At 26.0% G+C, this 14,188-nt stretch overlaps 3 protein-coding genes across 10 annotated transcripts; 2 read left to right on the top strand and 1 right to left on the bottom strand.

Annotated features, from left to right (window-relative positions):
- The first annotated feature begins 293 nt into the window (after positions 1-293).
- Positions 294-8,882, top strand: LOC107998186 (integrator complex subunit 10). Of its 6 annotated transcripts, XR_009829149.1 has the most exons (11): positions 654-961; positions 1,153-1,220; positions 1,291-1,534; positions 1,628-2,135; positions 2,231-2,547; positions 2,645-2,809; positions 2,886-2,973; positions 3,058-3,144; positions 3,220-3,303; positions 3,940-4,079; positions 4,136-8,882. XR_009829149.1 is itself a non-coding variant. In XM_017057314.3 (9 exons), the coding sequence occupies exons 1-9, from the start codon at positions 806-808 to the stop codon at positions 3,384-3,386; spliced, it is 1,800 nt and encodes a 599-aa protein (XP_016912803.1). In that variant the 5' UTR covers positions 656-805; the 3' UTR covers positions 3,387-3,398. The 6 variants fall into 6 exon arrangements, 4 of the variants coding, with proteins under 4 accessions (XP_016912803.1, XP_016912802.1, XP_061928600.1 ...); XR_009829148.1 differs by having other exon boundaries at positions 294-961; positions 2,886-3,144; positions 4,136-4,869; XM_017057314.3 differs by lacking the exons at positions 3,940-4,079; positions 4,136-8,882 and having other exon boundaries at positions 656-961; positions 3,220-3,398.
- LOC107998185 (protein transport protein Sec31A) lies at positions 3,429-9,749 on the bottom strand. Its single transcript, XM_017057312.3, has 14 exons — positions 9,595-9,749; positions 8,953-9,164; positions 8,555-8,877; positions 8,372-8,469; positions 8,045-8,290; positions 7,672-7,965; positions 7,217-7,585; positions 7,004-7,121; positions 6,580-6,885; positions 5,300-6,504; positions 4,686-4,760; positions 4,350-4,592; positions 4,199-4,270; positions 3,429-4,072 (listed from the first exon to the last, which is right to left on the bottom strand). Exons 2-14 carry the CDS (start codon positions 9,153-9,155, stop codon positions 3,884-3,886), a joined length of 3,741 nt encoding a protein of 1,246 aa, XP_016912801.1. The 5' UTR covers positions 9,156-9,164; positions 9,595-9,749; the 3' UTR covers positions 3,429-3,883.
- A 662-nt stretch (positions 9,750-10,411) lies between these two features.
- On the top strand, positions 10,412-14,172 carry LOC107998216 (polypeptide N-acetylgalactosaminyltransferase 3). 3 transcript variants are annotated; one of them, XM_017057379.3, is made up of 12 exons: positions 10,412-10,679; positions 10,843-11,137; positions 11,246-11,355; positions 11,428-11,608; positions 11,690-11,859; positions 11,940-12,107; positions 12,211-12,310; positions 12,403-12,572; positions 12,720-12,812; positions 12,893-13,035; positions 13,109-13,375; positions 13,460-14,172. In XM_017057379.3, exons 2-12 carry the CDS (start codon positions 11,004-11,006, stop codon positions 13,586-13,588), a joined length of 1,665 nt encoding a protein of 554 aa, XP_016912868.1. In that variant the 5' UTR covers positions 10,412-10,679; positions 10,843-11,003; the 3' UTR covers positions 13,589-14,172. The 3 variants fall into 3 exon arrangements, with proteins under 3 accessions (XP_016912868.1, XP_016912867.1, XP_016912866.1); XM_017057378.3 differs by having other exon boundaries at positions 11,254-11,355; positions 12,403-12,812; XM_017057377.3 differs by having other exon boundaries at positions 12,403-12,812.
- Positions 14,173-14,188: the final 16 nt, after the last annotated feature.

Here is a 14,188-nt window from a genome sequence, read left to right as displayed (position 1 = left end):
TTATAAATAAAAAAATAAATAATGAAAAAAAAACAGAAATATAAGAATTAATCATAAATGCCATCTTTTGAGTATTGAAAATAATTTTTTAAAATGATAAGGTAAAACGAATTGAATTTAGCGCTATTTCTTGAATATTTTTAGAAAAATGTTCCTGACTCTCAAAAGATGGTGCTGATTTTCAATTCTAATTCTTCTTTATCTTATTTTTGAAGAAATGTTTTTGATATTTAAAAGATGACATTGGTCAGTTCTTATTTTATCTTATTCTATTTTCTCCCTTTTTCTATATTAGTTTCATTTATAGTATTCTGGAAATAGCGTTGATTTCCGTATTTTCCATATTATCTTTATTTGCTATTATTTATTTTTTTTCTATTTTTCTTTATAATTTTATACGTTTGAAAGATTATGATAAAATTATGTAATGAATTTAAGAGAATTGTGATTATTCATCATTTAGATAGTAATTTTAGTAAATTATGTCATTTAATATAAATATTTGAAATAAATAAAAATTTTATAATTAAGTATGCGTTTAATATAATTATGAATTATAAATTATTATCATATTATTATTAACCTTATAAAATATTTATTATTTTTATTTTTCATTCAATAAAATTACGATAAATTAATATTATCTTGATATGTACTTTGTAGTAGTTGACTGTGAAATTTAATAACTATTATATCATTCATCTGTATATTTTTTTCTATCTATATATTTAATGTTTCATTCATCAATACTACAGTATTTACAAGTATCCTCATGCAGTTTTATAGCTTTTGAATAACCAAAAATATGTTAGAAAAAAAATCTAGTACTGATAATAATCAATTATCCAAAGAAGATTATTTAATTATGCGAGCAAAAGAGGCATTGCCACTTGACATTTATGCAGCTAAATCCTGGTTAATTACTGCTAGATCGTTGTTTCCTCATAGTGCTAAAGTACAGGTTAGTATTTTTAATGCTTATTAATTGATTTTATATATATATATATATATATTCGGAATTTTAAAAAGAAAATAATAGGAACATTTTATAAACAATTTTATGGAATTAAATTATTGATATTTTTTAAAGATAAAATTTTAAAAAATAAAGCAATAAATTTTTAATAATAAGTTATATTTTTTGTTTAATAGTTTGAAGCTTATCGGATTGAAAAATTATCAAAAAATGTGAAGGAAGCAGCAAAATGTTTTAGTGAGATGTGAGTCAAATTATGTTATAATATAAAGAATATTTGCATATATGAAAACAATGATTTAATGGATGAATAGATTTCAGAATTTTCCAGATGATCGAGATATATGGAAGGAAATAGAAACAGTAACAGCTTGTCTTCGTTTAGAACAATGTGATGCTGAAGCAGAATTTTTATGTCAAATGTTTCAACATATACCTCAAGAACTCCAACATAGATTACTTATCATGACAGCTGATCATAGTGAAGATACAATGGAACATTGTAAATTACTACTTCTTTTATTACGTAAATTTCCTCAAACTATTGCTACTCATGGAGTATGTATCTTTAATTAATATATCTATACAAAATATATTTAATATTTTCATTAATTTGCTATATATATATTAATTGCTATAATATATTTTCAGCCACGTTTAGTAGAGACTCTTCTTACTGCAGAAAAACATAGTCATCCAGGACGTGCAGTAAATGGTTTTAGAAAGTTATTGGCTTGTGATGCATTACCACTTCTTGGTACTGCACCAGTAGAATTAAATGCAAGACTTAGCTTAAGGTTACTTAATAAGGCAGTAGAATTCTATTTGGCATATATACAACAACCACAAGATAATCAAATTCAACATCCCTGGGATAGATTGTTTCAAGTTGTTGAATTAATTGGGAAAAAATTAGGATGGGAATTAAGTAGTTTATTTTCTATGACTTGGAATAGAGATGCATATTGTGAAAAATTACACCAATATGCAGTTGCTCATTCTGCTAGTTTATGTGAAGAACTGGTAGTTAGACAGTTATTAATGTGCACTGTTGCAGTATTATTAAGAATATTAAATGAACACAATGCTTTAATTAATAATGATGAAACAACATATTGTTTAATAGAAGCATTTGGAGAATGTGTACATTCTCCTACAGGTAACAGTTTTATATATATATATATATTTATATACACGTAATAATTTATTATTTCTATCTTAAAATAAAAATTTAATGATTTTTATAATGTTTAGAACCAAAACTAAAAAAACGAAAAAGAGAAGATAATGGAGGAATTATGATAACTAGTGATAATGATTATAGCGGTAATGGTTTAGCATTAACTGTAAAGTTATGGGATTTGTTACATAGCAGTGATTATTTGCAAAGAGAAATAGGAAAATTAAATCAACAACTTCGATTAGATTCGTGGTTAAATTCATTTTTAACAGATTTGGCTATGTATAAAGGTTTACATCATGAAGTATTAGCAAGATTATCTCAAGAAGCAGGTAATTTGTCTGCTCATCTTCGTTTAGCAAGTACATGTTTTTTCTTGAAAGATTACAAGGTACATATTATGTTCTTATTAATTTTTATATTATTCTTATATTAATTACATTTTCTTATATATTTTAAAAATATATTTTTAAATATATATTTTATAGGGAATGTTAGAATATATAGTTTTGGTAATTACCGCTTTACCTTCAATTTGCGGTAAAGTTTCTCATAATTTAACTGTTCCATGTGGAAGACATTTACATTATTTAACACTTGCACGATTTCCTGTTATACAGTATTGTTGTAGATTGCTTCTTTTAGCAATAAAGGTAAGTAGAATAAAATTAGACTTAAAAATATTTCGATATTATTGTTATATTTACAATATTAACAATTTTATTATAGGAAAACTTTTCTTTACCCGGTGGTGTTGGAGATTTGGCGATAGGACATGCATTAGTTTTAATGCAAATTGATTGGCCACAAGAAGCTAGTACTTTATCTATGATTACAGAAAGAATTATTAATCGTGGATCTTTTTCTTATCCATTATTTCAGGCTTATATTATATGTGTAGATATTTTAGAAGAATTAACGTATCTATGGACGGAACATGGAGGTGGTGTATCTTTAGATATAGCGACAGGATCAGGGGTTCTACAAAGTATACTATTTTATATTTTCTATATTTTGGATATCATATCTTATTTATTATTTATATTATATAAAAATATTCTAGATCGACGTATTACAACTCGTGGAGCAGATAAAGGTGTGCGTGAAGAAGTAAAACAAGCAATGCGCCGACAAGCAGCACGAGACGGTATCGATCCATTAGATGAATTATTACAAAAATTTATTATCAATGAAAAAGTGGCCATACTACACAGTTTAATTATTCAATAAATCATTTGATCAAATCTCGTCATTAACAAATTTAATACATAATTTTAGTAAAATTATTGTATAATATTTTTATTTTTTAAAAATATACACATGATTTTCTTAAGCCAACTTTAATATTTTATGTACACATATTAGTTAAAAGAAACAAAATTTAATTAACAATTCGCTGAAATATTTATCCGAATATTTTCTCTATTTTTTACATGCTCTTACATATAATGAAATATTTTTAATTGTAAAGAAGTTATGACACAAGCTTATCTATAATTTTGATAAGCCATCTTTTTTAAATGTAAATATATAAACATTATGATTTTATTGATGATATAATATTCAGTCATAAAGTTTATATACAAATATTCATGACTATCCATACTGCATTGAATAGTATAGAAATGTAACATAAATACTTCGTTTAATAAGACTGTTAAAGATTATAAAAAATCAAATTATAAAAATGAATAAGTATAAAGATTTTGAGTTTTATATATTGCATTCTATCTAATGTAGACATTCAATTGAAGGGCACTTAATAATAATACTTTAATACCAGGCATGAAAGAAGATATCTGACTGAAATCTGGGCCTGACACCAATTGTGTGTGAAGTTCCAAGCCTCCAGTATAATTGCCACTTTGTATCATCTGTGATATTTGATGTAATCCTTGTAAAGTATTCTGTGATAACTATAAGGTAAAATATAAAAAAAAAAATAAAAATAAAACAATAAATGTATTTTATTTTTTTAGGATATCTTTCTTCTAAATTAATAATAAAATATATAATCTCATAAGATGTAAGTATATACATACCTTATTCTCTCTAAGACAATCGTACAGAACATCAAGTTTTTTGGATACATCTTCTATTTTGCGTTTGATTTGCTGTTTTGCGAAAATAAAAACCGTAATTGCCTATTTTTTTTATTAATAAAAATTATATTAATAAAAAAAATCATCTTACCAGATTTTTAGCATTTTCAAAGCATTGTTTTTTTAATTCATCAAATACTGTTTTCAAGTGCACATGTTGTTCTGGTATTGGTAGTTTTGGTTTTTCTGGTTCTGATGTTCTAGCAATTGTAGTTGATTGTGAAGGTTCCATTTGTTTAACATATTGAGTACCCATATTTGACATATTCTGATTATATTGTTGAGGATTATAAGGTGCTTGTGATTCTGGATAGAATCTCTCTTGTGGCAAAACCTTAAAAATAGTAATAATATAAAATTATTAATAAAAATATTAATTATTAATAGTATTTTATAATTTTGAAAGAATCTTACTTGTATCACTTACATTTGGTTCAGGTTGTGGTATTGTCCCTCTTAATGGATGTAAAATCGGATTTTGTGGTTGAAAATCTTGTTTTGACTGTAAAAAATGTAATATTACATTATATATAATTATATTAATTGCATTATATTAATTGCTGTAACAAAATAGTACACATGAATTATAAAATATAATATTGCATAATTTCAATTTTTGTATGAAGCAAATAGAAACATCCTTATATTTCACACTGTCGCATTAGTTAATCACACGAGATTGTTATTTATGATAAATTAAATTTAAAATATATAAGGGAAATAAATATATTTTACTTAAAGAGAAATCGCAATTATGAAACAGTGGAAACAACACTCAATCTTTTTAGGTGTCCTTAAGAATACCTTTATATTCATATTCTTCAAATATTTTGCTTTCCACTTCTTGGTACCAGCATGATCCGCAGACATTTCATTTTTGTTGCATAATGCCAGTACTGGCTATATTATTCGAATATATACACACATATATATATACATATATATATATATATATCATATAAGTATATAAATAATAATTAATTACTATTTTAACGCATAACACCAGATATATTAGCATAGAAGAAAAATAAAGATATTTACTTGTATCCTAGACGGCTTTGCAGCGGGTGGGTCGTTCCATCCGGCAGGTTGTAGCGGTGGTTGATAGATGTTTGAACGATCCATAGATGATTGATTTTCATTGCCATATCCAGTTTGCGGAAGTGGTTGCGTTCTAATAGCTTCATACATTTGATTTTGTGGTTGATTTTGTAATGGAGATAATACACTAAGTTGAACTGGTTTAAAAGATTCTACTTCTTTAGGATTAGATATAAGATTTTGTCCGGGGAATGTATTTGTTGACATAGGAACTTGAGGTTGATAAATATTTGATGAAGAATAGCCTGGTACTGGAGGAATTTGTTGATTATTATATGGAGATGTTTGTTGAGGAAAACCACTTTGTCCGTATGTTGAAGTAGATTTTACAGATGGATCTATTATGTATTTTGATCTCGCTTGAGGTCCAACACTAGGAGGTCGAGATCCAACTCCACTTGATGTATTTGAAGGAGGTGGTGGTGGAAGTGATTGAGAAATAGATGTTGAAGTGTAAGGTTGCGATGTTTGATCATATAACATAGGTTGCATAGATTGCATAGATTGCATAGATTGCATACATTGTGTAGGTTGCATAGGTTGAGTTATAGATTGACTTGCATAAGTTGGCTGAAGTGGTTGAAGTGGAGGTGGTATTCCAAATGATTGTTGTTGTTGTTGTTGTTGAGTATTAAATTGATTTGGAGGTGGTATAAAGGATTGTTTTGTAGGAGCAATATTTGAATCAAAAAAGGGTCTTGTTGGTCCTCCAGATAGTGGATTTTGTACACTTTGTACAGATCTTCTTGTTCGATCATAATAATTTTGCATTGTTGGTCCTTTTGACACAATTTTTGATTCTTCAATATAACCCAAAGCTCTGCATAAACGATCTTTCAACATTACGATTTTTTCATCTTGACTATTTCCTAGATAATTCAATGCAGCATCGAGATCTCCTTCGGCTGCTAACATTTCAGCATAACGAGATAAAATATTTGCGATTTTTCCTTCTATTTGTACATCTCTAATACCTTGCATTTCTAAGGCTTTTTGCATTATAACTATTAACTCTACTATTTCTTGAATTTCAACGTCAGAAGATTCTACCATTTTGTTCAAATTGCCAGAACAAATGTAGCAAATCTGAGCTTGTTCTTTAAGCGTTACATTATCGGACGATGCCAAACGATCCCCAAGCATATCTGTAAAATTCAAGAATTTTTATTTGTTATAAGAGTTAAATTATTATAATATATATTTTATAATAAAATATATACCGCATAAAGCAGATCGTTCTTGTGGATTAGAATGAGTAAATATTCCAATCAATACTTCTTTCCAACAATTTATATCAGCATTGTTAACAATTTCAGCCCAATTTTCACTAACTAGCGAATTGATAAGAGAATTGAGAGCTCCAGAATGTTCTGAAAAGTATCTGTACTGGGTACGTGCTAACAAATCAGGTCCAGCAGCCATTGAAAGAATGACCGCATCTGCGTACCTTTTATTCGCAAAACATAATGACACTGCAGCTTCTATATTTCCTAAGAGGATCGCTTGAGTGATAAGCCCATCCTCATCTGAAATAACGAAAACAAAATTTTATTATTAAATTCAATAAAAATAAAATAAAAAAAAAAAAATTTTAAATATGTAAATAATAAATTTGAAAATAAATTTAAATTTATTTAATATTACCATCAGATACATTAATTTGAAGTTTTTTATTTTTTAGATTAGCTATTGTTGCTTTCTTAGATTCTTGTGCAATAGCATCAAACGCTGTAGTTCCATCAACAGCACTTCCATTAAGTACCTAAATGATTATATATCTTATTATATAATTAATATTGTATAGAATTTTTTTAAACATGATTTTTTTAAAATTTACATTATTAAAATAAAACTTACATTATTTAAATTACCGATTCCTTCCGTAATATTATTAATATCTTCTTGCGAAATAAATTGATTTAATTTATTATTCATTGCATCCACATTGTAACCAAGTAAATCCAATATGTCTTTTGTTACATTTTCACCAAAATATGCAGCCACACAATTCCATATCTTTTTTCTATATATATCAGTAGTACTTTCAATTTTTCCTTTACAATAATCATTGTATTGCTCACTTTTGAGAACTTCTTCCAATTCATTTGAACGTTGAATTAAATCTGGTTGTGTGACTACTTGTGATATGATTACTTTTCTGTTTGAGTTTGGAGGTAGATTAGGATCTACAGATCCATTTTCAAAAATTATCAATTTACCACCAAACTAAAAAAATTTTATCTGTTATATAAATTTGATACTATAATATATGAAAATTAATAAACATTACATATTTAAAGATAAATTCTTACTCCAAAAGATGCTCCAAATGGTCTTTTTAGCCATTTTGGAGCTTTTGTCAAAATAACTGTTGGTTCAATATGTACTGGAGGAGGTGGATGTGTGAAAGGATCCATTCCAGGGAAAGAATCTACAATTTTATTAGATGTCTCTACAGACTTTTGTTGTTGTCCTCCTAATAAAGAGTAAATTGCTGCATGTCCATCAAAACTAGTTCCCACAACCAATCCTGGATGCCTTGGACACCATGACACATCAAAATTCCATTGATTTGTTTGTGCTAATTCACAAATTACTTCCCCATTCTATATATTAAAATAAATGTACATAAATTTTAAAAGTCAATTATAAATCCATTTATAAATATATTAATACTAAACATACTGGTATATCTGAATTAGGATTCCAACATAATATTCTGTTATCTTTGGCACAACTTAAGAGCAAATCTGGATCATGTAAATTCCATGCAATTGATAGAACTCCACGTTGATGATTTTGAAATGTTTTCAAAGGTGATGTTGCAAATCTTAAATCCCATAATTCAATTATAGGAGTTTGATCATCTTCTGATGCTAAACATAATTGTGTTGCAACATCTGGATGCCATTGTACTACTTTCCATCTTACCTATATTTGCATATAAAATATAAAAATCATGATGTTATATAAGCAAAATGTAGATAAAATATATAGTACAAATGAAATTACCTTTGAATTTGCATCTGTTAATTTGATAATAGGTTCATTTTTTCTTAAATCCCATATAATACAACGTTGTGAAAATGTGGAAGCAAGAATATGTTGGACTATCAATGAAAATAAGAATTTAAAATATTGATATACAAATATATTAAAAAATATAAATATATTAATTATGAATTATAAAATTACCTTGCTTATTCCAAGCAATATGTTGTACATCTTCTAATGGATGACTTCTAGATCCAGGAGTCATTGGGGTATTTGTATTAAGAATATCCCATATATAAATTTCACTTTCTGTTGCTCCTGTTGCTAATAAATTTGCTTGAAATGGATTAAAATCAAGTGCTCTAACTGGACCTGTATGTCTATCTGGACTACTTATTAAATAATTATTATCATTGGCCAACATTTTAGCAGCAGAATAAATTTTTATCATGCCATAGTCACAACCTCCAACAATTATACCAGCAGGGTTGTTACCATATGAACCCCATATTATTTTGTGAAATCTATAATTTTCATAAATATATAAAACTTATTATTTAATGATATATATGTATATATAAATAAAATTTGTCTCCTACCTATGGTCACTTGCAACACTAGTTTTAAGTTCTAAATCATATCCAGGTTGTTGTAAATTTAAAGAATATAAATCCAAACTAGCAGATGTATTAAAACTTGCATCAAGTTGTTGAGCTGCAGTTCCTGCAGCCAATAATATGGGATATTGAGCAGGTGGTGACCATGCTACATTAACTGTCTTCAGTAATTCTTTTATCTTCATTCTTGATTCCTTGAAACAAATTATTTATATGTTTTCAATAAAAAACATTTATAAGAAATTAGAAAATAATACTTAATTTCTTAATATTTTACAATATATCTATTTATATTGTATATTCTTTAAAATTTTTTATATTGTAATAAAAAATTATGGAAAAATGTTAACAAAAAAATTTAAAAATATACTTAAAAATCATATATTTTATTTTACATAAACATAAATATGTATGAATATGTGTAAATATATAGTCTTTAAATTAATGACTTACAACAAAAAAAACATTATAAACATTATAATAATATTATAAATGTATTAACATCCGATTCGCAGGTTGAATGTCTTATTACTATTAAAATATAACACGTATACATTTTCGTTGTAAAAATTTATTTTAGATAAAGCAACAAGTATATAATTTATCGAAATAATAGTATTTTACCTGAATATATTGAATCAAGTATATTTTATAGAAATAAACCCCTAACGTCAAATAAGCAGTAGTCACCCGTCAACTTCTTCCAACGTGGCGAACCATACGTTGAGAATAGTGCTGACCTCTTTGGTATTCGTAATATATTAATATGGTTTACTCAAATGATCTATTTTCATGGAATACCACAAAGAAAGAGGAAGAATGTTTTACTTAGAATATTCTTAATTATATTTTTTTTGTAATAATTATAAAGTAATTTCAATTTTCAATTATACATATGTATAAAAAAGAACGAATATTATAGATAAATAAAATAATTCTTCTGAACATACATCGTGAAATTTTCTTAAATATATTTACGTATTTATTAACAATGATTATTTTAAAAATATATTTAAGAATCATATTAATCTAATATTAACATTTACTATACTTATATAATTATTATTTAAATCAACAATTGTCCTTTCTTATAGTTTGTTTTTTATTAAAAAATTAAGTAAAATCAATAAAATATAAAAATATTTAATTTAAAAATGTTTTATTTGATTTATAGTTGTTTTGTTTATGTGTATTCAACAAACACAGGAATGCAAAATATTTGATAAGATATATTATATATGAAATAATCCGTGTATATAAAAAATAATCTAAATAAAATTTTCTTTATTCCTATATAAAATATCTGATTCTATAATAATATGTTATCATAAATATATATAAATTATTTTTTTAATAAAATTGCATTTAATTAGAAGTATGAGGTTACAAAGTGTTTAGATACAGCACTGTCTTATTCATAGCGTCCTGCTTGGAGTTTATTCCAGTTATTGGAAGTGTGGTAAAGTGAGTGCATTGATTTCTATGAAAGATTTTAATTTGAGTTTTTATTAGAAATTGTGAAGTAAGAAAAATATTTATCTAATGTAAAATAATAATTTCATATTAAAAAATAATATATTCATCATAAAACAATAACAAAGAAAATATTTTCTTGTTTTTGTGCTTATTTGTGAAATACATCTGACATTCTATACAAGCATTCTGTGTGCATCACTAAAATCTGTATTGCAATTTTAATAGAAATTCAGGTAAATATTTGTAAATACAAAATTAATTACAAACTTTAAAGACTTCATTATATTTTTGTCTTATTTCCATTTTCATTATGATAAATTTTTTTTATAAAAGTTTGAATATACTAACATAATAATCTATATTAGTATTTATCGAAATTTTTATAATTTTTTCTAGTTTAAAATAGATCTCGAAATCTTTTATGATGAATCGGAATGAGAAGCAAAAAATAACAGAAATTCGTTTTCAACGATAACAGTGATTTCTTTCCATAATGAGATAAATAAAATTATTTTCAAATTAAATTAAGTTCAACATTCTTTTTGATAAAGATCATAATGTGGCCGCGATTTAGAAGATCATGTCGGACATGGTCAATTATTTTTTCAATTTTTCTATTGATGGGTATTTTTTTTATTTGGTCATGGAAAAAGGATGACAAAAATATTCGCAATGATTATATTTCTCTTCGGTAGGTAACTATAAAATTAAAGATCTATAATTAAAAATATAAGAAAATCATTTTAGATATAAATAAATTTGACTTAATTACATTTTTTATTTCTTTCTTTATTTTGAGATTGTTAGACAATCAAAAAGATTACATAGATCGTAAAGGAATACACGTAGTAGTAGGACATTATATCGGAGATTCTGTGGATCCAATGAAAACTCCAAATATTACGAAAGGTATCTTGAAAATTATAAATTATATGGCTGTGAATTTATTTATATAACATTCTTTTTGCTATTCATTAACAGATCTTATTAACAAAAATATGTTTAATCCACGACCATTTGAAGGAAAGAATGGTAATCCAGTTATTGTACCAGCGAAAGATTTTTACAAAATGCAACAACTTTTTCAAATTAATCGATTTAACTTGATGGCTAGTGATAGAATACCATTAAATCGCACTTTACCGGATGTTAGAAGAAAAGGGTAATATATTTATCGGTATTTACCTTATCGACGTTTTTATTATCGATGATATATCAGTAATAGATAATTTATCGATTGCAGATGCATAACACGATATATGAATTTGGGTAATTTACCCAAAACATCAATAATTATCGTTTTTCATAATGAAGCTTGGAGTACATTATTGAGGACTGTATATAGTGTAATTGATAGATCTCCAATACAATTATTAGAAGAAATTATTCTTGTTGATGATAATAGTGATAGAGGTAAAAAAAAAATGTATATATCCATTATTTATATTTTATTTTTATATGTATTCAATTTATTTTTATTTTTTATTTATTAGATTTTTTGAAAGAAGCGTTAGATGAACATATAAAGAATTTACAAGTTTCCACTAAAGTTCTTCGTTCTAAGAAACGTATAGGTCTAGTGAATGCAAGACTTTTAGGTGCCAATAAAGCTAAAGGCGAAGTTCTCACATTTCTTGACGCACACTGCGAATGCACGGTTGGTAGGTAAGCTCTTGTTTTAATTTTATAATAACTATTTTATTATACATATATATAATAATGAATAAAACTAAAATATTGTGATAATGTTTGTATATATTTCAGGATGGTTGGAACCCTTGCTTGAAGCAGTGGCCAAGAATAGAACTCGAGTAGTATCTCCTGTCATCGATATAATAAATGACGATACTTTTAGTTATACTCGGTAAAATATAATTATTTGTATCATTTTTTGATAATCAAATTATTAGATAAAATTAATATGATAAGATAAAATTATAATCAATAATATTTTAGATCTTTCGAATTGCACTGGGGAGCATTTAATTGGGATTTACATTTTCGCTGGCTAACATTAAACGGCCGATTATTGAAAGAAAGGCGCGAAAACATTGTTGAACCATTTAGAACACCTGCTATGGCTGGAGGATTATTTTCCATGAATCGAGATTATTTTTTTGAATTAGGTAGTTACGATAATCAAATGAAAATTTGGGGCGGTGAAAATTTGGAATTATCATTTCGAGTATGGCAATGCGGTGGTAGCATTGAAATAGCTCCATGCTCTCATGTAGGACATCTTTTTCGAAAATCATCACCATATACATTCCCAGGTGGTGTTGGAGAGATTCTATACGGAAATCTCGCTAGGGTAGCTTTGGTTTGGATGGATGAATGGGCAGAATTTTATTTTAAATTTAATGCAGGTAATTAAACTTTAGTTAACATACTGGTTTTATTAATATATTAAGTTTCGTAATATATTAATATAATGTATTTTTTTTAGAGGCAGCTAGATTAAGAGACAAGCAAACAATTCGATCTAGATTGGAATTACGTAAAAAATTACAATGCAAAAATTTTGAGTGGTATTTAGATAATATATGGCCAGAACATTTCTTTCCTAAAGATGATCGTTTCTTTGGGCGGGTAAATCTAAATTTAAAATTATTAAATAACGAATTTAATTGATAAATCAAGTTATTAATTATTGATATATTAGATTGTGCATATGTTATCAAAAAAATGCATTATGCGACCATCTGCGAAAGGAACATATTCTCAACCATCAGGATATGCAATCCTTCATTCATGTGTTCCACGGCCATTACTTAATCAAATGTTCGTGATGACAGCGGATGGAATTATAATGACTGATGAAAGCGTTTGTTTGGATGCACCTGAGAACGATACACATCAAACGACACCAAAGGTTAAAATAATGGCATGTAACAGTCATATTAGGCAAAAATGGCAATATGATAAACAAGTGTGTTGTGTATTTTTATTTATATTTATTTATCTCACTTATAAATTAAAAAAAAAAGTAAAATAAATTTATTTTTTTTTTAAGGCACAGACATTTTTACATATATCTTCTGGAATGTGCTTACAATCAAATAATGAAGAAGGTCCTGTGATAGCAACTTGTACAAAAAACATGGATCAGAAATGGTTATTGGAATCAATTCCTTGGAAATAATATTATCAATAATTTTTTAATATTGCATACAATAAATGCAAGAACATTTAAAGACAATAGCTGCAGATATAAGAAAAATATATCTATATTTTTCGAAATTGTTTTAATCAAAAATTTAATTGATTTTTATTTTTATATGCGTCAGTTTTTTAAAAAAATATTTGTAAATAAATTTATATATAACTTATATAAAAGTTTTATTATTGATAATTTATAAAAGGAATTTTTTGAAAGATTCAATTTATTAACAACAATTTGCATTGTGTTCAATAAATACACATACATCATAATCGCAATTTTTTCTTTAGATTATATAAAAATGCTTAAAATAGATAATACATTTTTGTCAATTCTCAAGAAGGTGCTGTTCATAATTGTCAATTCACCAAACTACTAAAGTTACAATAATGAATAAAATAATGTTAAAATAATGAATATGATCATCTTTATTGTCATCATTATCAAGGTTGTATTTTATTCAAGATTAATGAATTTAATTGTTTTGCATTTACATTATAAAATTGATTTTAATTAAATATTCATATCAATAATTTGTCTAATAAATGCAATTTTATGAAATTCCACTTTATCCTTTTATTA

This window comes from Apis cerana, linkage group LG3 (assembly GCF_029169275.1).
Source record: "Apis cerana isolate GH-2021 linkage group LG3, AcerK_1.0, whole genome shotgun sequence".
NCBI lineage: Eukaryota > Metazoa > Arthropoda > Insecta > Hymenoptera > Apidae > Apis > Apis cerana.
The sequence above is the reverse complement of the archived record's forward strand: the minus strand, read 5'-3'. Positions and strand labels throughout refer to the sequence as shown.